The following is a 23,530-nucleotide window of genomic DNA, read 5'->3' on the forward strand; positions in this document are numbered from 1 at the left end:
AGGGATACAACTTTTTTGGAGGGGAAGGCTTCAAACTAATCAAGAAATCTGCCCATAACACTATGCTGAATCTGCTCCACCCTAACATCTGTATACTGATAAATCTCCCCAGTTTCATCAGCAGAACCTGCCTAGTTCATTGCAGCAGAAGTTTCACGTCACTACTGAGATATTGAAAAATTTCCCTTGCATGTCAAGATTAATATTGAAAGCTGTTGACTGCATCTATGTATCAAGGAGATGCAAAGAAAGTGACCTAATCCTTTCAGGGGACACATTGCTGAAACACTTGTGGTTCTGCAGATGCTAGCTGACTATAAAAATTTGGATAAGTTAGTCTCCAAGTTTAGAAGATTGGGTAGGCTTTCAACAGATTAAAAATTTGAGTATTTGCAGTATTCAAGTGAAAATATCCAAGACTTTATTGAGAATTAATTTTTTATATTGTCTTTAGGAAAAACCATCCAAACTAGTATGTTTAAGCCCAGGGTCTGCCTTTAGAGGCTTTCATAAGAATGCCATTTGTCATAAAATATTTGGCAGCATAAACCAACAGACTATTTACACTGAGCCTGCAAGCTCCCACAGACTCATTAGCTACTTTGGGCTTAACATATTCTTTTACACATTTCCTATAAACTGTGCAGTGAGCAGTGAGACCTACATTCGCCCTCCTGATTTTCAGCATTTAGCCAAGTTGGGACTGCAGACTCCTTAGCGTCCTCTTATAGTCAACAGCAGAGCAGAGTCTGAGTTAGCCCAGCTGGTCCTACATCTGAAACTGCCTGCAGCCCTCCACTGCCTATAGTGAACCAAAATGTCCCAGGGGAAATCCATGCAAGTGCCTAAATAAAGGCTCAAATTTAGACCCCCAGTAGAAACAGGCTGCAGGTTAGCTCTGGTTCTGATTAGATTCTGGTATGTGCAAACAATAAATGTATAGAATTTTCATGAGGTTTTAATCTGCAATATCCCAGCTGAGCAAATTAAAACACTGTTTTTTCCCCTCATCTCAGTCTCCTAGCACGGTTTTTCTAGGGTTAAAGTCATAAAGTTAGTTCTAAGGGGACAGAAATTATTTAAACAATGTCATAGTTTTTAGACATTTGTGCTGCACACAAGAGAAATTGCAGATTTGCATAAGAAAGTCACTAATTTTGCAAAAGCACAGGATAACATTGTGTTTCTTTGACATAAGAGGACTTAATTCTAAATTTACTTGCACTGTTTTGTTTTGGTTTTATGTTGGTTTAATTTAACAGCTTTAACTCATGTTAATACATTTTATAGTAATTAAAACTATGTGCAGTAAAAGCCAATGAAGCTTAAAGCTAAATCTTTACCTCTAACTGCCATTAGGGCTTACGGCTCATTGAACTTTCTCCAAATGTATAATCAAGCTTCCAAGTCTAAGAGAGCATAATCCCAAAATTAACAAATACACTTCCAGCTTAGCTTTAAACCTCAAACTAAACAGTGTAGTCAAAACATTGTGCTGTTCGCAAATTCTTTCCCAAAGTCTAAAATGAACAAAACACTGAAATTTCAATTACTCGCATCTTTTGACCTAAACAGTGAAGGCAGCTTTCCACTCCCTGGCTGAACAGAAACATTCAAGGGTGCACTTGCAGTGTGTCAGATGGAGATCATGGTGCCCACATCTTCCATTCCCAGGCCCCTCATGCTATGAAGGGGTGTACATAAACCCTCAGGCTCCACTTTCCAGCAAAAGCGCAGAGGAGACAGAAGTGCAGTCCTTCAGAACCCCATAAAATCCTTCCCCATTGACCAAGAATGAAAGAGAAGAGGTGGGGAGAAGAGAGAAAGGCTCAGATAAGGATTGTATTCGAAAAAATAGATATTGTAGAAATTTCATGGTAATGGTACAGCAGTTACATTTATACACATACAAGATACATTTAGCCACAATGTATCTTCAGCCCTCATGTCCTGCCTCCCAGTGCAATGAACTTGGGTGGTTTCCCAGTAAGTGTGGGGCATTTCAAACACAAAGTGCAATGTAAGTTCACAATTAGCCTTTCAGCCTGGGAACTCTTTTCATTTTATCAATATCTTCTAGTCTGTAACCATACTTTGAGCACTGAAAATCAATAGTTCTTTCTGTCTGTTTTAAGAAGAGCAGTTCTTTTTAAAAAGTGAATGTGTTTTTCTGAAGAGCAATGGTTTTGACCTTTACAGATCAGAGTAGTTAAAGTAGCAATTCTCTCTTCTTATCCAGGAACCTCAACTAAAACCTGTCATCAGGTGTTCACCTGAAGGATTAAACTTCCAAAGGTTGAATTTTGCATTCACTGTAAGGGTAAACATAGGGGCAAGCAAATGAAAACAGATAGCTTTGTATGCAGATACTAGCTTACACAAGCATAGGAACAGTCAGGTATGAATGCTTGTTTGTGCATGCAGATACGACCGCCTCCTCCTGACCCTTCATATGCATCTTATAAAAGCAACTTGACTGGCAACTTTTCACAGTTCAGTTCTATTACTGCAAATTTTAGAGAGTTCAACATAAAAGAAGAAAAAGAACTCCACCAACACCCTACCTCCCCCCAAAAAAATCTGAACAGGAAGGCCAACATTTCATGTAAACTTGATTAGCATTAGGATAACAAAGCAAGTATGAGTCCTGCAATCTCAAGACCCAGAAGACTTGTGAGGTAAAACTGCCCAACATACTGAATTTGCAATCCTCAGATTATTTCCTATAGCAGCCCAGGGTGCTCCTGCTCAGGGGAACTGCTCTGCCACACACTCTTTTCTCAGCGTGGTTCAAGGGCATTTGATGACAGGAGAAACTTAAAACTTCATTCACCCAAGCCTTTTTTAGAGGAAACAGATTCAGTTAGACCTTATTTTCTTCAATCAGAAGTTAACATTTATTGGTGATTTTATAACAAATTGGATTACTTCTGGGTTTGTCTTTAAATTTTCATGGTAATTCAACACACATCAAGAGGAAAACTAAGTGTACTATACACAGCAAGTAAAGAAACAATGAGAAGAATCTATATGCAGTTTAATAGCGCAGTTTAGTTAAAAAAAAAAAAAAAAAAACCCTGTAGTGCACAAAAACTGAAATTCAGACTCCACTGGCAAACTTGCCTGATAAACTCCACCATGTAGTACTGGATGGGAGAACTTCCTTCACTCACTCCAGCCTTCCAAGATAACGCAACTTCTGAATCAGAAACTACCACGATCTGGGGCTGATAGGGCGGTGCAGGGGGCATGCACTTATCTAAGCCAGAAGAAACGCAAAGGAATAGCATTAGAGAAGCAGACGGGCTAATAATACACACAATAACTCAACACCCACAGACTGGCAAATCAAATTGATAGGCTTCTCCCCTCACCTGTTGCCCCTCTAAAACTTGTGGAAAAATAATAGTAAAATATCGCAATACTGCACTTTGACAGAGATTTAAGTGCAAGTGACCTGCTGTGCTGTAGACATGTGCCCTGCCAGTTTTCCAACAGAAAGCCGTGTATGCAGCATTACCTTGGGATAAGGTTGTCACGTCTCTGGGCATGCTGGGTCGTCCTTTCCCTGCCCAGCCATAGGCGCCAACGCTAACGCGGTGTGGTGTGCCTGGCTTTAGATCGCCGATAACAACTTCCTACCGGAGTCAAGAGAAGGCAAGACAAGAACATTGTGAAAGCTTTTCCACGTAACTGGGGACAGTGCTGTGAGCTGGGATTTGGGGACCTTGCGCAGCATTTTCCATGTAACCTCCCAGGAGGATTGTTCCCAGCCCAGCTCACAAGCAACAAACACAAACAGCACCACGTGTTTCCTCTCAAGCCACAGTGTCGCCCCGGGGGAATCCACAGGGATGACCTGGACCCGTTTCTCAGCATAACTCACAAGGTTGCAGATCGTTTGCATTTGCAGTCTGGCTTTTTTGCTGGTGAAGTCAAAGTCACATACTATTCCCTTCCTTGAGTCAATTGCTGGCATTCAGTATCAGTCTGGAGCATTTTCTTTTTTTTTTTTTTTTTTTCTTTCTTTTTTTTTTTATGTTTGGGTTTGTTTTTCTTTTAAATCCAGAAACTGTAGAAGCTCCTGAGAATGAAGCAAGTTGCTGTAGTGTGAACTGATGATCTTTAATTTCTCACGGAGCAGAGACCAGTCCCATTGCCTCTCACAATTTTCCTAGCCCAGCCATAAGCCTTGACCTGAAGCGAGCATTTCACTTATTTGTCCTTCTGCCATAAGCACAGAAAGATTAACCCATAGACAACTACTGTAAGGGAGGTGATGCTAACCTCCACGTGAAGAGCTTGTGCTGCAGAATACTGTTTAGATGAGCCTGCTAAAATCTCCCGGAAATTAGCAAATGTCACCAAAATTTACATTTTATCACTGGCTGGCACACATAGCATGGATCAGCTTCAGACATTTAAATCTGGTCTTTAATGGAGCATACGTACATGTGTATAGAAATTCAGTATTCTTTACCTACAGCCTATCTGTACAGAGATGTAACCCAAGTTTTACAAATTTGGACAGCATACACCAAGTAAACAGAAATACCAGGTTCTATATCACAGATTGTTTTGGTGAGGAAAAAAAAGCACTTGTAAAAAACTGTTTTACAGAGGATTTTCTTCAGCTTTTCATTCTCTGATATTAAAAACATTTTTCACAGTACATGTGAAAATGCAGAGATCTCCGTTCTCTTCACACTGGAACAGACTTTAAATCAATTTCCAGTTGCAGTAAAATAGTAAACAATCCCAAAATTTTATTAACAGCTAAATTTCCTTATGACCATCTTCTGGACAAACTCTCCCTCTCTACTCTTTGGGGAACTTATGTTATTACTACAACATTGCTCGGCAACACCCTGCCATCTGTCATTTCTCTAGCCACGGTTTTGGAGTTCTACCACTGATTTCCTATTAACATGGACCACCTGACCATTATCCTGTTTTTCCATCATTCACCCTTGATCTGCTTGAATGCTTTGGATTCATCTGCAAGAGATGATAACAATGCTGCAAACGTAACTCCCCAGAGAGAGGCAGCAAGAACACTCACACCAAAAGATTTATCTGGGTCTTTCAGACTTGCAGCTGAAGTGACTGAGATCTTTCAAAACATGATCTGAAAAGCCAGTTGCTGAAAATCCAGCACCTCCTCCTGATGACAATACTGATGACCCTGCTCCTGCCACTCCATCCTCCATGCCATACATACTGTCCATCTGTATTTAAACTGTGTGAATTTGTTCCTGCCAGCATCCTTCTTTATTACATTCATTCTTATGAGAAAAAATCCTTCATTATGTGTCTCATTGCTTTCACACTGTTCAGGAACCTGGCCCCTGAAGATAGTGGGATACTGATGCACTTGCCTCATATTATTACCTCTAAACTCAAGTCTACAATAAACTAAACAGAATGCATCTTATTGACTGCCAGGCTAATCAAGATCAAAGTCCCATTATCAACTTAGGTATTTAAGTTCAACGTGTGTACCCTCAAAACCTCAGCAAGGTATTCTCTTACACACATGGCTTTCTGCCTCTTTTTTCTGCAAAGTCCTCTCCATGAACACAGCTGTTGGGCATACATTGGGTATGTTTGAAATCAAGTATCTTCTGATCTTCTAGGATCAAGACATTAGTGAATAGGTAAAGATTCAGGACATCATCAAGTTACCCTGACCTATGGCAATTTCAGGGAATACCCACCTCACACTTTCAAATAAGATTCTGGAAGTGAAACACATTTCCTTGTACCCCTCCTTGTCCAGGAGCCTGGGAGAACATATTTCATCTCTTTTTTGCTTGTATTTAGGAGAAGGGTCTTAAATCCAAGTTTTTTGAATCCCAGAAGAGGCACAGTGGACTCACAGATAAGGAATTTAGGCAGTATGTGGAAAAGTTAGCTCCCCATGATATTTATAGTCTTTCTCTCCACTCATTGTCTCTATATTTTTGCACAATACCCCAAACTAGACATTACATTGCCGATGAGGCTTTACTAGGCGCCAACCTCACTTTCTTGTCTTACACGACACACTTGCTAAAACCCTGAAAAATGACGTTTGGTATTTTCATTACAATCTCTCATTCTTGAATGGGGTGAAACAATGTGATGCCTTTTCTGTGGTAGAGAAGTCAGGTGTATGTAGAAATTTTATATCCTTCCTTGCCCTGCCACATAGCTTGCCCTCCCTCCAAGTGTGTTGAAAATGTTTGTGAGGCCATGCAGTAAACCGCCTGACAGAAACCAGGATTACAAATAATTTTCCAAAGAAAAGCTGATTTCTGTTTTGTTTTGTTTCGTTTTAATCCAAAAAAACCATCAAACCCTGGATTACAACGCAGCTGCAGAAACTGAGCTGCATTTAATGACACTTGATCCTCTGACAACTCCTTCCCTGCACTATTGGTCTCAGCTGGTCACACCCCATTTTGTACTGGTGTGTTTGGTGATTTGATAGGGAGAATTGTTGCTCTCCATAGCTCTGTACCTGACTTAAAACCTCCCACCTTTAAAGTCTACCAATTTTTCTTGCTTTTTTCTTTTTTATATTTGTGCTCAACTTCCTGAATATTATGCCCAGTAGAACATCTGCCTTATTAAATTGTACTGCATCTGCACTTCTTCTGGCTGCTCTCACTTACATGTTCTCTATTATAAGATGATATAATACAGCTATAATACGTTATCCACTTTGCTAATGCACAGGCTTATCCACACACTCACACACAGAAATAGGTGATGCAGTTCAGCTCTTGCTACAACAGTCTTGCATGGTCCAGGGAAGCTTCTGAGAAAGCAGCGGGGTCATACCTGGCACCAGGATAGGAATCTTAGTGATGGAAACATGAACTGCGCAGACTTAACCACAAAACTATTGCAGATTTCTGTTGAGTTTGGTATGAATATAACAGAAAACATTTCAGTGAGAACACCACTTCCAGAGGATTAATGACAGCTGGGAGCTGATTAATCCCAGTCAGTCATACTTCTACACGAGTACCCCTCAGAAGTGTTATTTTTATCAAGCACTAAAAAAGGGCCCAGCATGGAACCTCAACTTTGAAATGCCATAATCCAGACTCAGCTCAGCTGGGATCGAACCAGATAGTCCTGGTTCAAGCGCATCCTGAGGTCTCATCCAGACATCAGCCTCCTGCAGTCCAACCAAACTTCCCTTAATTCGGACCATGAAAGCTGTGTGAGATCCACCAAGTTTGTGGGATTTCTCCATTCCTAGAACAGCGCTTAGAAAAAAAATAATTTTGCAAGAGGTTGCTGATATTAGGGATTTCAGTTAAACACTGAAATTGCTGCCCTTATCCTACCCAAACCTGAGTACCTCCTGCTTGCTCCCCTCTTCGCAATAAAACCAGTTTGTTTACTGCTCATAGGAAGCAGACCGGACTGAGTGCAGGACTGGAAATGATTAATCTGAATAATTCACCAGATGCAAAGACATTAACAGGGCTGGTATTTCTTTCAAACCTGTTTTATACTAGTTGTCTCCCACTCTTTCCTCCTGGGCGTTGTGTGGTTGGCCTCTTCCTGCGCTCCTCCTCCTTGGCTCTTGCTGGACTGGCTCAGGTTTCTCCCTCTCCATCTCCTCTCCCACTGCCAGACTTTGTTCTTCCCTGTCACTGCATGTCTGACTACCCAACTGTCCCTGGCCCCTGTAAGTCCTCACTGCCTGGATAAAGCTCATTTTTTACACAAATTTACTCCAGCAAAACAAGACATCCACAATACTTTTGATGACTGAGAGAAAAGTTTATCCATTCCTAAAAAGGGAGCTGCTGTACCTACATATGTCCACCTTCTTCACCTCTGGATTTTGGGTTTTAGCTACTATTTGCCACATTTTGACTATGAAAGATCCTGTATAAGTGCTAAGTACCATCAACATTTGAGATCAACTTTTGTGTGTGAATCTGGGGGAAGACCAGCTCAGGAATGTTCAATTTCATTTTAAATCACAGCTGCAACCAAGTTTCATGCGAAGCAATACTTACAAAAATTGCTTGTCCTTCAAGTCGACCCTGGGAAAAAGTGAAATAGGACTTGTTAATGAAGTAACATAGTAAAAAGTGATGGCAAAACCACATAAATAATGGGTCAGAGAATTAAAACAAGGCCAATGCTGCAGCATATAGTGGTCTATGTGGCTGTTATTCATCTGTGTGAGTACTGGGATACAGACTCTGTTCTCCCAGTGAGTAAAAATTACTGCTGTCAGGATTAAGACAAGAAAAACAATGAGCTGTTTGATCTTTGTTGGCACTACTAGCAAGAATGTTTTGGGGGGACAAAAAAAAAAGCAAGTGAAGAATACAGAGGTAAAGATCAGAAGGGAGAAAATAATGCATAAATGAAGAAATAATATACCATGGCAACAATATTCTTCCATTCACCTTGATCCCAGAAACCTGCAGGAGTCAGAATTGACAACCAGAGTGATGAAAAACTGCAGGAAATCTGAGCATCCCCCTCACTCATGCTTCTCAAGGGGAAGGTTTCTGAGCACTGCCCAGCAGGGATCAGGAAATATCAGTGAATGCATATCATTGAACATCAGGTAGGGAGGCTGAAGGAAGAGGTGTGATGAAAGAAAGGAGAATGAAGATGAGCAGAAGCGAAAGGAGGAAAAAACTGAATAGTGAAGAAGGATCACCAAATAATGATTGGAAAGCCTGCAATGCTCCTCTGTGCGCACATGTAAGCCTTTGATTCCTGTGCTGGTAACATCGCTGCCTCATGGGCAGGCTGCCCTTTGCAGAGTGTGCTATGAAAGTGCTCCCCTCAGCTCCCAACCTGCAATACTCCTTCGCTCTCTGCCCAAGCAGAGGCTGGAAAATCTCTGTTTCTGTCTTGCTGAACTCAAAGAGCATCTTCTCTGCACTGACAAAGCACCAGCATGTTTCAAGAACACCCTTTAAAAGCAGACAGTATTAAAACCATCCAGAAGCACGGAGGAATTGCTTTCATCTTGACACTAATTGCTCAGCCGTGGAGCAGAAGAAGATGGGTGGTGTTCATTCGCAAATGGAAAAGGAAGGGGAAATTGGACAGAAAAAAAGGAAGGAGGAAAGAGAAGGGTAGAGTGAAATAAAACAAAGTAAGAAAGCAAAGGAGAGCTAAAAGAAAAAACAGAACTAAAGGAAAGGGGGGGAATGAGAAGCAAAAAGGAAAAGTAGTGCTTTCAAGAACAAAAAAAAACAGTTTATGGAATCTTCTGGAAGATGGACTTGCACGAATGCAACTAAAGCAGCATTATTGAACTTTAAATTCTATATTTCAGGAGGCCACAGTCACACACAGAGACAAAAATACACTGAAAACTCTGTGTCTCCTTTAACTCAGACATTTACCTTTGTCAGACACTGCAATACAAATACACTGATATTGCACCTCTGTGCATAGAGTTGTGCAATTCCCCTTCCATATGTCGAAGTGCACAGAAAATGCATATTCAAAATTAAAAGTTCTATTTTAGTGGGTGCCAAAGGTCAGTACTAGGAAGACGCAAGAAAGTCCCAATAGTTTTACATGATAAATTAGTCAGACAAGAAGGAGCAAAAGTGTATCACGCTAACTGGAATTACAGAAAAACATTGTTATTTCCTTTTGCTCAATACCCAGAGCAGATCTGGGGCTTGGATCCTCAGCATAATTCACAAACAAGCAAGAAGTAGACAGTTGCAAGTTCCCACTTGCAAGCTCTGCTCCAGTGCACTGACTGTTACTGAAAAGAAATACTCACCGTGCTAAGCATATCCAAACTCAGAGGAACGTCATGTGAGAGTTGTTTAACTGCTTTGTCATCTTCAACCTCTGAGTAAAAGACCTTGGGAAGAACATACAGTCAAGCCAGTTAAAGCAATAACTCAATGCTTTGGAATGACTTAAAAACAAGTGCCTTGTTATCACATTGTGGGCAGCATTTGAGCATATGACCCCCTACCTTTTCAAATGCATGAAAAGCTAATGGCCATTAACGTTCCCTTCATATTTGCTAAAGTTGTCAGTATGACCAAAGGATAACATCTTACCGTATATATGCTGAACTGATGTGAAACACAGCCTAGCTTTTAGGGCAGACTTGAACTGACAACTTTAATTGTGCATAATTTGGCCATGGTCAGCATGGACAGCTAAAGATTATGGGATTCGTCTGCACAAGTTAGGCATTTTACTTCATATAAGGAAGATATTGACATTACATGATTATGTCATTACAAAAATTGCTGTATCTTAAATGTCTCTCCATGTCTGTTGCTGTATACCAGACACTGACTAGCCAGAGACAGTCTGCTTTCCTGTGCACAGAGACCCTGAGATGCCAGAGGGTCAAAAGCTAACATGAAGTCAAGATGGTTTGGGTACAGCATTATCAATGCTGTTTGCCATTGGTTTTATTTTCATGCCACACATGAGCTCAAGGCTTAAAAATAAACTGGGGCTTGGATGCTTGATCTACTGCATGAACAGTGAAAACTATTTATGATTTGTGACTATAAAGTATTGCAACTCTTTGAAAAATATCATTCCTTATAGCAGGGAATTTTCTCACTCTTTTAGCGTACATTAATAATAAAGGTAGTCAGGAATTTTCTGCTTCCAGCCTTTTACATAAAAGTGAATTTTGGATTATTTTTTTTCTGGAAATTTTGAATCCTTCCATAGAAAATGCTAACAAAAACAACTGGTGTTTGGTTTTGTTGAAGAGGAAAACAACAAATTCTAGTCAATACCCCGCATCTTTGGTGCTAATTCCCCACTGACTAACTTCTATTTTGGGACTGAGGTTCATTGCCATGGAATATCTGTTAAAGCAATACCTAATAAAAATGAATGAATGGCAGATTACTGCTCATTGTTTTTCTGCTTGCACACTAAAACACAGTACCCGGTTTAGGCTAGCCATTCTGTTTTGTCCAACAGGTAGAAGGTAATGTGTCAGAGGCTTGGAAGGGGTCAGAGCCTCACCTATAAAATTGCTGGGTAAAACAGGAAAATCACTTGACTTCTTTAAGGGAAATTCGCCACTGAGGTAGGGGGGAATAAAACAAAGTCACTGTGGCTGGCCTCCCAAGGATGCTATGCAGTACAGTATCTATCAGGGGAATAGACATCATGAAACTCTCCTTCCCCTGTACTTGCTGCCAGTCTGGGAAGGTTTAGAGGTATAGTTTGGAAAAGCTATTCCTGGTAAAGCAATCCTTAGGCTGGAAGTACAGGTCAAAGGATCTGAATGGCCATGCTTCTCCCTTCACTGGAACAGTGTAATATCGACGTGCTCTGCTCTACTTCACAGTTTTATCAGCTGCAGAGATCACCAAGACGCTTGCATGAAAACTACAACAGAAAAGCAATCTATATCCACTGCAAGCCCTTGGTATCCAACCCAAATTCCCATCATAGCTTGCTTCTAAAACATAAACTGCTTGTTTCTTAAAGTTACATTTCAATCTGTTTAAGCCCACTGTCCCATGACCGCTTTCTGGGCAATGGTACTACTTTTTACAAGAGCGGGCTCTCCTTGTTTCACCATGCTGCATATGTAGTCTGAGGCCATGTAAGGTATTGCAATCCTCTACTAGCAGCACAGAGGATTACTTACTGTATATCCCGTGATGGTGCTCGCATGTTGCTTTGGCATCCTCCATTGCACGCTGAATGCTGTGCAGTTCAGTGAGTCCAGCAGTATATCAAGAGGAGGCCCCAGCCTATCTGCTTAAAACAAAATGACATTGTATAAGAAGCCACCGGACATAAAACCTCTCCTTTAGCCACTAGGCAGGTATGACTTTGAAGAACAGACCTGCGCTGCCCTCGTTCCAAACTGTCAAACATAGCCCACTACTCAGATTTGACTTGGGTGCACCTTTTCCCACTCCACCTGCCTGCCCCTCTCCAGATGCAGGTTATGGCAGTAGGATCTCTTGCCATCATGGTTTCAGTGCTGTCACCATCAACCCCATCTCTCACCAGCTGCAGTGGGATGAAGGCATTTTTATATGGGCTATACTGGTCTGACAGCACCTATCTGTCTCTTCCTCTTCACATGGTACAGGTTGGCATTTCAGTACAATGGCTAATTCAACTACTGGAAAAAATAAAAAAGAAAAAAAAAAAAAGGCTGGAGAAGAAGGAAACCCCGAGCTCCAAGTCTCTAGTAACACATCAGCAACTGCATTTACTGTCTGAGAAAGGGTAGGTGGAGGAGCGTGTCTGCTGTGTAACCCAAGCAAGATTTTTAACACAACTTCTCCAAACCACCATCGTTCATGCTCTTGAAACCAAACCCACCTAACAAACAACTGTAATTAGTAAAGAACTGATTCAGACACTTAAACAACAACTTCATTTTTTTCAAGGTGACAATTTTACTATCCTCAGTTTTTTGCATGCCCTTACCTATGAAAGTAAAGGCTAAGAAATCATTTTTCCCCCCCCTTTTGTCCACTAGCTCTGACTAAATATCAAGTGAAAACAAGCTACTGTAAATGTCATTTTTAGATGTGAAGCAAGCCTACAGCAGATTTACACTTGTTGCTGCCACCAACATATTTGATTTGAAGCTAAATACAAAACTCAACAGCTTACAAACTCAGCACAGTGCCAATCAGCATCAATATCCAAGTAGTTAAAACAGGGGCAAAACTGATATTCTGGTCCTTTTCAAAATGACCCTCCATTTTCCCAGCGCTAGAAAACTTTTTGGTTTATGTTTCTTAATTTAAGTGAGCAAGTGTGGCCAGTCGGGGTCCACATCCCTCTGTTAACACTGATGACTCTGTTCTTCTGGCCCTTTTACCTATTTATTTCTCTTCAACACTAAAAGAAATCCTGCACAGTGCTAGGTGTAATCACAAAATGATAAATATGTAAATGAGGTTTAAGAGACCCTAACTTCTCTCACCATTTGGTCCCTGTGGCTGAAGCTTCAGCCATTCTTACCTAAAAAATTCCCAGCAGACTGTCCCCTGGGCAAGGCCGCACAAGGACCGCATGCAATGGCTCCTCACCAAGACTTTTTTTTTTTTTTTTTCCCTTTTATTGTTGAAATGACATAGCAGGGGATAAAAAAAAAAAAAAAAACACCTTCAGAAAAAGGGACTACCCATTGTGTGCTAGTGGTTTATATTTTCCACACACCCCAGAGATCTTGCTTATCAGTTCACTTTGAAAGAATTTTTGAAGACCAATGCACTATTATAACATCCCTGAGAAGTTCATCTAGCCGTAAGAGGACAGGGCTGCACTTACACATTAAGCAGGGAAAACATACTTAGGGTTCTACCTGCATGGATTGTCCTCATTACCTGCAATGATCTAACCTGAGTTAATGGGGGCATGCACAAGTACAGTCTGCCCTAACAGGCTGCTACTCCGTAAACACAGGCCACCACCCAGATTCTCAGTTTCCCTCCCAGCCTGTTGCATTTCCCAGAAGGTAAAACAGGGAGAGGCAAACCCCTCTCAGCCCCTTTTCCAGGGACACCACCAGTGCCTGCCTTCTCCTGTCTCCCAGGGAAGGGGCACAGAGGAGCTAAGCACATCCTAAGTGGATCTTCAGGTAAACAAATAACCACCCAGTGCTCCAAGCAATGCCACTGAGCAACCCCTAGGCTTTTAAATATGTTTCTGAGATGCTGGAAACTATCTGGGACCCAAAGACAGGGACATCCACATATCCATACTGCCTGTACAGTCTGTGGCACAGGTTCAGCCTCCTAGGAAAGTCTCCCAGGAATGGTTTGGAGCATAGCACAGCTCACAAACCGTAAGTCAGTATGGACATCTTTTGGGAAGTAAAGGAGTCCAGCCATATGGATGAAAGCCAAACAATGCTATGATACTTGCTCTCTGGGGCCTCACCCATTTTCTTTATTAGCACAGACTTAGTCTCATGGACCCTGGCTGCCTTGCATTCAGCAGTAGCTGGACCATACACCACCACATACGACCTCCTACCAAAAGGAGAGGCAGGGAAGAGCAGCCAGGGCTGGGATATCACTGTCTGCTTAAGCAGCATTTCACATTTGGAAAACGCCTTTCCAATCTTCACAACACCCAGTGAGGCAGATTACTATTAGAGCTGCATCAGTAGTACAGGAAAAAGAATACCCCTGAACATTCACTCTTAACATTTTCTTGCCATCCTTGTATTACTTTCCAGGGAGTCTCTCTGAGACAAAAGTTTGCTGGGAGGCATAGTTGCTGAAATAACAAATTTTAACCAGCAATGTCAAATACTTATATAAGGCAGGCTTCAAATTCATATTCTGAATGCACTACAGGACAATAAAATTATTTACAGAAAGAATTTGGTAAATAATTTGGAACAACAAATAAATTTGAAAAAAATCCAATCCATTTACAGACTATCTGCAAACGGAAAGGCAACATCTGTTTAATAAGGAGCCACACCATGAATTATTCACCCAGCCCTACTAAACACTACTATCTCCATTTTGCAGATGATGAAAGAAACACAGAGAGCCAAATACTGACCTCAGTTACACTGGCCTATCAATTGTCACTGGTGGAGTAAATACAAGCTCAAGCCAGGGAAAATGAAAGCAAGGAGTGGGAGAGGTCTGTATTTCCATCCTCCTTGTTTAATTCTCCCTAGAAGTCAGGGAATTCTCCTAACACAACAAAGACAGTGGCTGGAGGTGTGCTTGGGAACCAAGCGTAAGCACCATCGTCACCTAGCACTGTCTTTGCCAGCAGTCTCAGATGATGCTCAGCGGTCAAATGATGGTTTGGGGAGTGTGCAGGATGCGCTCACTGCCCCGCTGCATCCCGCTCTCCCCGTGCCAAAACCACGAGACGAGGAGGCAGGCGGTGCTCACCCTGCCAGGGACCGTGCTGCCTCCTGCGTTAAACCAGGAGCCAAAAGGAAAAGGAAAACCCGGGCCAGCCCTGTCCCATGCACAGAGTCGTTTCTTGGGGAGGGTAGAGGGCAGGGCAGAGAGGAGCATCTCATGCAGCGTGGCCAGTCCCCGCACTCCTCCGCAGCCACCGCTCCTGCCTTCGCAGCTTATTGACATGCGCCTGGGGATTCAGAGTCACTTCTGGTTGCCAGAGTCCAAATTTCACACAACCCAGCAGAAAGTAAAAAATGTCCATTTTTGGACTGAACTTTCCCTTCGCAACCGTGACAAAGTGACTGCGTGACCCAACACGAGCAATGTTTGTGCCACTGAGGTGCAGCAGATGTCATGGCTTGGAAAGAGTCCTGCTGCAGCACTGTATCAAAGCAGTTTGTCAGCTGGTCACAACTGTTGCAATACATCCGCTGTTGGACTAAAAAATTATTTTGAGATAAATGTGTACTTGAGGTATTCTGCAAGGTTTTACAGAACATCATGCATTAGGCACGCTAAAAATGGATATTAAAAGTAGTCTAAACAGTTACGTGTCAAAGGTCATGTTTAGACTATAAAAAATAGAAATAGTTTTCAAGTGTAAAACTCTACGGGTACTTGTAATTCCTCCTAGAATTCAGGTCAGAAACACCTCTCTTCTCAAAATTCAGCATGAAATCTCTGTTAATCTGGTAGCACCACGCACAGTGCAAAACTGCAACAGAGCCTACTCCCCTCCGCAGCCTGCAGGATGGAAACCTGCAGACAAGGGAGGTGCAACTTATCTACTACTTGTAGATACTCTGAAGATCTGCCTCAGTGATGATCCCACCTGCAAATGTCCTCTGCAGTTGGATCCAGTGAATACCTAAGAAGGCATGGAGATTAGCTCTGATCAAAAAGAACAAGTAACCAATTTATTTAAAAAATAAAATTAAAAGCATTTTGTACAAACACAGCCATTGTCCTTTCTAGCCCATCAGACAAAGAAAGTTCAATATTGTCCAAAATGCTTTGATAAAACTAGAAATGGAACCAATGGCTTTGGTCCAATGCAAAGAAGCCATTAATCAAGGGGGAGCACTCTTACATACATTATGACTATCCATTGTAAAAGTATATCGAATACAAGAAGTTAAGGAGGATTTGGCTGTAGATAAACAATGTTGAACTGACAACATTGTATTTACTTTTCTGCTTACAGCTATTTTGTTTCTTGTTTATAGATGTCTCTGGTTCTGTACTTCTAAAAATAGCAAAAACTGCTAAACTAGTAAAGCCACCAAATAAACTCTCCAAGTGAGCTGAAGAATACATGACCCCTCTCCCTAAGATGGAGTTAATTTTACCATTTTTAAATAATCAACATTATTTAAATTTTTTCTTCAGAAAAGCAACTCAAATTAAAAATAGTGTGCTGGTTTTGACTGGGGTAGAGTTAATTTTCTTCACAGTAGCTAGTATGGAGCTGTGTTTTGGATCTGTAATGAAAACAGAGTTGATAAAACAGAGATGTTTTCATTACTGCTGAGCAGCGCTTAACATGGAGTCAAGGCCGTTTCTGCTCCTCACCCCACCCCACCAGCGAGCAGGCTGGGGGGGCACAAGGAGTTGGGAGGGGACACAGCTGGGACAGCTGACCCCTACTGACCAGAGGGGTATTCCAGACCATAGGACGTCATGCTCGGCATATAGAGCTGGGGGAAGAAGAAGGAAGGGGGGCACATTTGGAGTGATGGCGTTTGTCTTCCCAAGTCACCGTTCCGTGCGATGGAGCCCTGCTTTCCTGGAGATGGCTGAACAGCTGCCTGCCCAAGGGAAGTGGTGAGTGAATTCCTGGTTTCGCTTTGCTTGTGCATGTGGCTTTTGCTTTACCTGTTAAACCAGGAGTTTTCTCACTTTTACCCTTCTGATTATCCCCCCTGTCCCGCTGTGAGGGAGGTGAGTGAGCAGCTGCGTGGTGCTTAGTTGTTGGCTGGGGTTAAACCACGTCAAACGGTAAAAAAGCTTATCCCATCAATACAAGTGTCGTTTCCATTGTGGGTCCCACTGCTTCACGCAACAGGCTCTGCCCACAACTTAAACACCCACAGGCTACCATCAGGGCGGCCACAGGCAAAGTGACTCCTGGGAATGTTCCCCCGTCTGGGCCAGCCAAGCATGTACCAGTGCCTTGGGATGCTCCATCACTGAATCCACCAGCAGAGATGTCACTTCCATGTCTACCCTTGTGATTTTAAGCAGAGTTAGCTTGGGTACCTGATGGGAACGCTTCAAATTAATCTACCCTCTGCTCCCAGCCTAACCACACTGGCCTTGTGCAGACCTCAGGAGCAACCCCTTCAGCTTGATGCTTTGCTCCAGCTGTGGCAAGAAAACTGCTCATGCAGACACAGGCAAGGTCCTCCTTCCTTCCAGTCATGAAGTGACCCCAAAATCTTACTACAGTGATGAATAGTTATGAGAAAAAAACAACTTCAAAACAAATATATTTCTCATGTTCACAAGCTTCATATCTGGAGCTCTTTGGATGAGTTGGATAAAGCTCGTCATGGTACTACTACTTTAGAGGAAATTTTAAAACTTATTTAAATTTTAAATTTGATGAAAACAATATTGACTGAAAACAGTATTTTTTAAAATATTCACAAATAGAATATCTGAAAGGACTGAGGTTGGAAAATTTTCTTTTAGAGTTTTAATTATATTTACATTTCATCTTCTTTTTCCTTTTTAGATGTTTATGCTGTTTCAAGGCATGCAGGTAGTCACAGGTACTTAAAGGTCCTGAAATAATATACAGATAATTCACTGATACAATCCACATGCAATAATATGGTAATTCGTTCAAGGGAAAACAGATAGTTCATTTCATCTTTACTAGTTTGTGGTTTGGAAAACTAAAATCTTCATACTACATATTCTGCACTACTATTAATGATAGGCGTAGGCCAACAAAATGAGATCGTAATTTCATTATTTCACTTTTAATCTGTATGGGTAACAGCTAAGAGGTACTGACTGAAGGATTCCTTATTTTCCACATTGATGTGTCTCCTATTTGGGTTCCATGAAACAAGAGAAATTTGTTGATGAAATGCCAGCTGTCACTACTAACATGTCATAATATAAGGACATAGGAATAAAAAGCCTCATGAAAGACAATTCAAACTAATTCTAAATCAAAGTCTTCAGAACAACACATTTTCTACAAAGAGGAATTCCATTGGTTTCTTCTGTTTCAAACATTATTTAATTCAGTTCACTAATTATTCAAAAAAATGAGTTTTATTGAAATAGCATTTTATCATTGAAAAAGTGGCTTTCAAGAAAAAAGTCTGTCCACTCCTAGAGGTGAAACAAAGTGTATTACAGCCCATTCACTCTCTCACTGACGTATTTGTGGAATTCTTATTTGTAAAACAATAAACAACAATAGGGTTTTTTCTTGTTTCCCTTCTTTTTACAGTCTGAATGAGGTTATGCAAACAACATGGTGGAATGAAGACAGCATGACGAACTGAAAAAGATCAGGAAATCCTAAATGAAAAAAATGTGCCATCTTTTAATCTCTTTGAAGTATTTTCCAGCTCCCACTGCCCAGCAGTGGTACGTAAGAGATCAAGAATCTCCCAGCCGCAACAACTACAAAGGACAATGACTTGAAACTGGAAAATCTCAGCCAGTCTCTCCTGGTCCTGCACCCTGAGTAGCAACAACATGGAAAAAAAAAAATCAAAAAATGGAGAAATATTGATAGCCATTCCTCTGAATGACTCACCTACCACTGTTAGTGCACTAGATCCCAACAAGAGGAAATCTGCTGGATCACCTGCACACTGACACAGTGAGCACTGGTGCAGAGACTGCAGGTAGTATGGCCCTACAGAGGCATCGTGGTTTTTGACCCAGACCATGGTGGACAAACCTTTGGAGAAACTAACCCAATCTCCGTTAGTCTATAAAAAAAATACTGGAACCCCAAAACCTTAATGTTATAATAATAGCAGGCTCGGACCCACGTGATGTTTTCCTGATGCAGTATATAGCATCTGCTATCTGCCCCAGGTACATCTGAGGTGACGGTCATCAGGGTATTTATAGCCCAAGGAAGAGCAAGGAAGGAGGCAAAGCTCAGGACTTAAGCTACAGTGCAACACAGCAAATGCCATTAAAAAAGAACAGGCGCAATATCAGTGGCATGCCTTGGCCCTGCTGATCACGGAAGAGAAGGGCAGAGGTGGGAAGCCCCATTCCCCTCCCTGCACTCCTCCCCAGAGCTCTGCTCCCAGGAAGGCTCCGAGACTTCAGAGAAGCAAAGGAGAGCGGATGGGAGCTCTGCACAGTGCACAGTGACTTCCAGGTGTGAGAAGGAAAATCAGAAACTTATTTTTGAAATAATTTTTAACAACTAGATATACAAAGAAACTTCTAGCTGTGAGTGGTTACACACTGGAACCCCTTTTGGGGAATTCCTGGTGCTGAAGGTTATTAAGAGCAGGGGACACTACTATCTCTGAGCAAAGGTCTAGTTTATACCTGTCTTGCCTTTGTCAAGAGGAACAGACAGAGCAAACTCTGGATAAATCTTAGAGGCTAGTGTTTTTAATAATTACTGATCAGAGGTCAGTCTGACTAACACAAGTGCATACCTGCATACATTGTACCTTCATCTGAGATAGCTGGGTGAAAGATTTCTCCTAATGGAAGCGCTTTCCACTTCCAGTATAAATGTAGTATACATGCCTGTAAAAAGCACCACCAAGACACTCCATCTTGGAATAACCTCAGGTTCATTCCTGGAAGCCTGAGTCAAAATCTAGCACTCGCACCCCTAAAACCAGGCTTGTCCTTCAGCTGTCAAAGCCCCAGTGTGGTGGCATGGCTGCCCTAAACCAGCAGGTTTGCACATGCTGCCTCTGTGAGACAGACCCAGTGAGCTGCAGGTGAAACTCTGCACCCGAGGAAAACCGTGTCATCCAGAGGTGAAGTTTCACCCTGACACGGAGCAAAAGCAGCAGCCCACGGCCAGTAGCAAGGGCAAGGTCTCCCAGTTTGGTCTGCCCTGCCGCCTCTCCACTCCTCCATCCCTCTCCCCCCAGGCAATTCCCTCCACCTTCCTACCCCAGGACTTATCCCTCCGCTTTTGTACCAATGTGGTTGTCACCTAAGAGAATTCAACCCACTTCCACCAGAAAAAAAAAGCCTGTTCTCTTTTCTCTCATGAGTTATGCATCTGAGGTGCTAGGAAGCATGAACATCAAAGCTCCAGAAAACATGGCACTCCAAACACTATTGGAAGCAGAAACAGGAAAACGAAGTTGACCACACAGTGCTTAAAGTTCATAACTGAGTCTTAGGCATTGTTGGTGACAGTAAGCTCTACTAAGCACACTATTACTGTTCTGAAATGAAATGATAAAAACAAGGATAAAAGTCAGCCTGCTATCTTTTCTGAGCATTTATAACACAGGTAAAATACATGAGAGAACCACATATGAAAGACTTTGTATTTATTATCAAAAAATACAGCTTCATTCTATTGATAACATATATATATATATAAAAAAATAAAAAGGACAGTTAAACAGTAAAAATGCCAGATAAACAACCTGGAAATTTCTTTTTTATTTTTCAGGTGTTTGCTATCCAAAGCTTATTATCTTTAATGGGAACCATGGCAAAATTGTTCATGCTACTTGAAAAATGTTCTTCTTGACATCTCTCTTAATCTCTTTGCTTTATCTACTACAAATTTCTCTCTTGCTGATACACCATACAAAAGTGAGCTCTTGAAGAAATAGCTTACTTGGTATAAGAAACAAAATTCAAGGGGAGCTTCTGGAAAAGTGGTCAGATAGAAAAACCTGACAATCATACATGCATTATGGACACACACAGACAAAAAGACTAAAGTATAAAGAGGACAAAGCTGAGCACATGACAAGCAATAAATGTGCAGGGTGAGGACAGGACATGCAGTATCTTGGGTTCCCACAATCCCTACAAGTCCTGAGCAATTGTTTGGAAACTCATTACTGGTGGGCACAAACAATCTGGTCATGCCCCGCAGAGTACCACAAAAATAAATGTGCAGATTGGTTATCCCTGGAATTTCAGCACAGGCTTCATACAGCTACACCACCTCAAATGGTAGCGACCTCCACCAAACATCTTCATATTGATCACAACTAAAGAAAACACACGCTTCTCTGTAGAAAGCAGAGCCGTTGGTCCAGCTGGTGTTTTCAGTCCATGACAGGATGGAGGATACATCAAAGGAAGCTAAAAGCAAGGGCTGAAATGGACATTTTCAAGAGATACTTATGACACTGCAAAATCACAGAGAGGGTGATGTTGGAAGACACCTCGGGAGATCACCTAGTCCAAACCCCTGCTCAGAGCAGGTTCCACTGTAGCAGGTTGTTCAAGACTTTGCCTAACAGGGTTTAAAAATGTCCAAGTATGGAGACTCTACAACCTCTCTGGGCAAGTGGTCAGTTACCCTCACAGTAAAAATGTTTTTTGTTACATTTAATGAAATTTTCTGCGTTTCAGTTTGTGCCCATTGCCTCCAGTCCTGTCACAGAGCACCTCTGAGAAGAACCTGTCTCCATCTGCATTACTGCCCCCATCAGATATTTATATACATTGATAAGGTCCCCCCTGAGCCTTTTACTCTCCAGGCTAAACTGTTCATCTCAGCCTCCCCAGAAATGCTCCAGTCCTCTAATCATCTTTGTGGCCCTTTGCTGGACTCACTTCTGCATGTCTATGTCTCCTCTTGTACTGGGCAGCCCAGAACTGGACCCGGTACTCCAGATGTGTCTCACCAGTGCTCAGTAGAGAGGCAGGATCACCTCCCTCGACCTGCTAGCAAGAGTCCTCCTGATGCAGCCCGGGATGCTGCTGCCCTTTTTGCTGCAAGGGCACATCCACCAGGACTGCCACTGCACGCTGATCCTAACCTGACTGGAGAAACCACCTCAGTTGCAGCTGTGATTTTATTAAAGGCTGCTGAAGGCCAGGTCAGGGAGGAAATCTGGCATCTTCTCAAGGAACAGGAAATTCTTCTGTGACTCAGTTCCTCCATAAAAATGGGGTAATTTCACTATCTTCTGCAGTCAGCAAGGCTCTCTATTCACCAACAGTATCACCAAAAACCACAGAGGAAATTCTTTGTCTCAATTAAGTGACTGAAATAGATGTGTTTTTAAAACCTGAATCCCTGCACTAATTTAGCGTGGGGCACGGCTGTGTATCCAAAGAGAAAGCAGTAACAAGCAGTGGGATGGGAAAGCTGGGAGAATGACTGGGAGGGTCAAAACCCTCTTAGCTGCAAGAGACAATGAGGCATGGAAAAACATCTCAGCAAAAAGATCAAATATGTAAGGTAACAAACAGCAAATGACCCAGGCACAGTTATGATGTCCACAAAGCCGGTATCTAATACTCCCTAAACCTCTCAAAGAGTTCCCTGCTCCATCGGCATGTTAGCTTCTGCAGTCTGCAGAGTCCAACCCTTTGGCCCCAGACCCCACCAGGGCTGCCTCACCATGCAAGCCATGCCCTTCTCTTGGCATCAGCTTGTTCAAACAGCTTGTTCCTTTTCCCTTTCTGCTCATTTTAGATGCTGCCTAGTCCTTTGTCCAGAAGTGACTGGAAGAACCCCTATATTCTGCAGGTTTATTCTTCTATCCTCTCTATGAGCACTTCGCCTTACAACTCCACAGAGGTAAATGGCTTGAGTGTTCTCATCTCAGCCTACTAAGTCCTTTAGCACATAGATAGAGAGAGTTGCAATTCTTGACTGCATAGTTCACCATACCATAGCGCTGCCATTATGACTGTTCAATTAAGATGAGAAGAGTAGCAACCTGCACACAATGGGTTTGTGTGGGAATGGGAATATCATGAAACGGGAACGGGAACTAAAAATGCCATCAGGACATTGGTCTCTGTGCATGGCTGAAGTACCAGCTGCAATGCCACCATCTCTGTAAATAGTCATCTTCATAAAAAGCCTGCTTATTTTAGAAACACATTGCCTTCTTTTGAGATTATCTAGAAAGCAGAATATGAAACAGACCTCATATTTCTGTTCGAAGTAACAAATTTTGGCTTCTGCTATCTCTAATTAAACCACAAAAGTTTTGGTCCTAAACACTTACTTTCCATCATTTGCAGTTTGACAGGTTTTGTTCATGTTTTTTCCTAAAATGATCTTCTAGTTGAAATTTCTCATGCATGAAAGAATTTAACTTGAGTGAATTTCTCTATAATCTTTGCCCTTAGGATTTTTTTCAGAAGCTTTTGAGCTCAGCAACACGAAGCTAGTCGTGGTTTAAAACTTTTTATGTGCAATAATGCCTCTGACACATCAGAAGAATCAGAATGATTTCTGTATTTGAAAGCAGCGTGCTCAACATTCACAAGATGCTCATTTTCCCTCATTTTAGAAAGAGGATTCAAATTGCAACTTCCAAATGTACACAGGTGTTGATATTTGACTGTACGATCATTTTCACAGGTGCCAGCAATTTTAAATGACTTTAAAAATTGAGGGACATGTGAAGAATAATCTGGTTTGAGATTCTTCCAGCCTTGGGGATCTTTCTGTGTGAGTTACACCAGCCTGACCA

General features: G+C 41.9%; 1 protein-coding gene across 3 annotated transcripts in view; it reads right to left on the reverse strand.

Annotated features, from left to right (window-relative positions):
• Nucleotides 1–23,530, reverse strand: part of EGFLAM (EGF like, fibronectin type III and laminin G domains) — a 76,177-nt gene that overhangs the window by 46,189 nt on the left and 6,458 nt on the right. For 2 of the 3 annotated variants that reach the window (XM_049794327.1, XM_049794328.1), the window contains exons 2-6: nt 11,633–11,742; nt 9,773–9,856; nt 8,025–8,051; nt 3,521–3,638; nt 3,124–3,259 (exon numbers count right to left, since the gene is read on the reverse strand). In XM_049794327.1, the coding sequence (XP_049650284.1) occupies nt 3,124–3,259; nt 3,521–3,638; nt 8,025–8,051; nt 9,773–9,856; nt 11,633–11,742 (475 nt within the window). Of the gene's footprint in view, nt 1–3,123; nt 3,260–3,520; nt 3,639–8,024; nt 8,052–9,772; nt 9,857–11,632; nt 11,746–23,530 lie in introns of all 3 variants that reach the window. The other variant, XM_049794326.1, reaches the window with a different exon arrangement.

Source organism: Accipiter gentilis, chromosome Z (assembly GCF_929443795.1).
Source record: "Accipiter gentilis chromosome Z, bAccGen1.1, whole genome shotgun sequence".
NCBI classification, from domain to species: Eukaryota; Metazoa; Chordata; class Aves; order Accipitriformes; family Accipitridae; genus Astur; species Astur gentilis.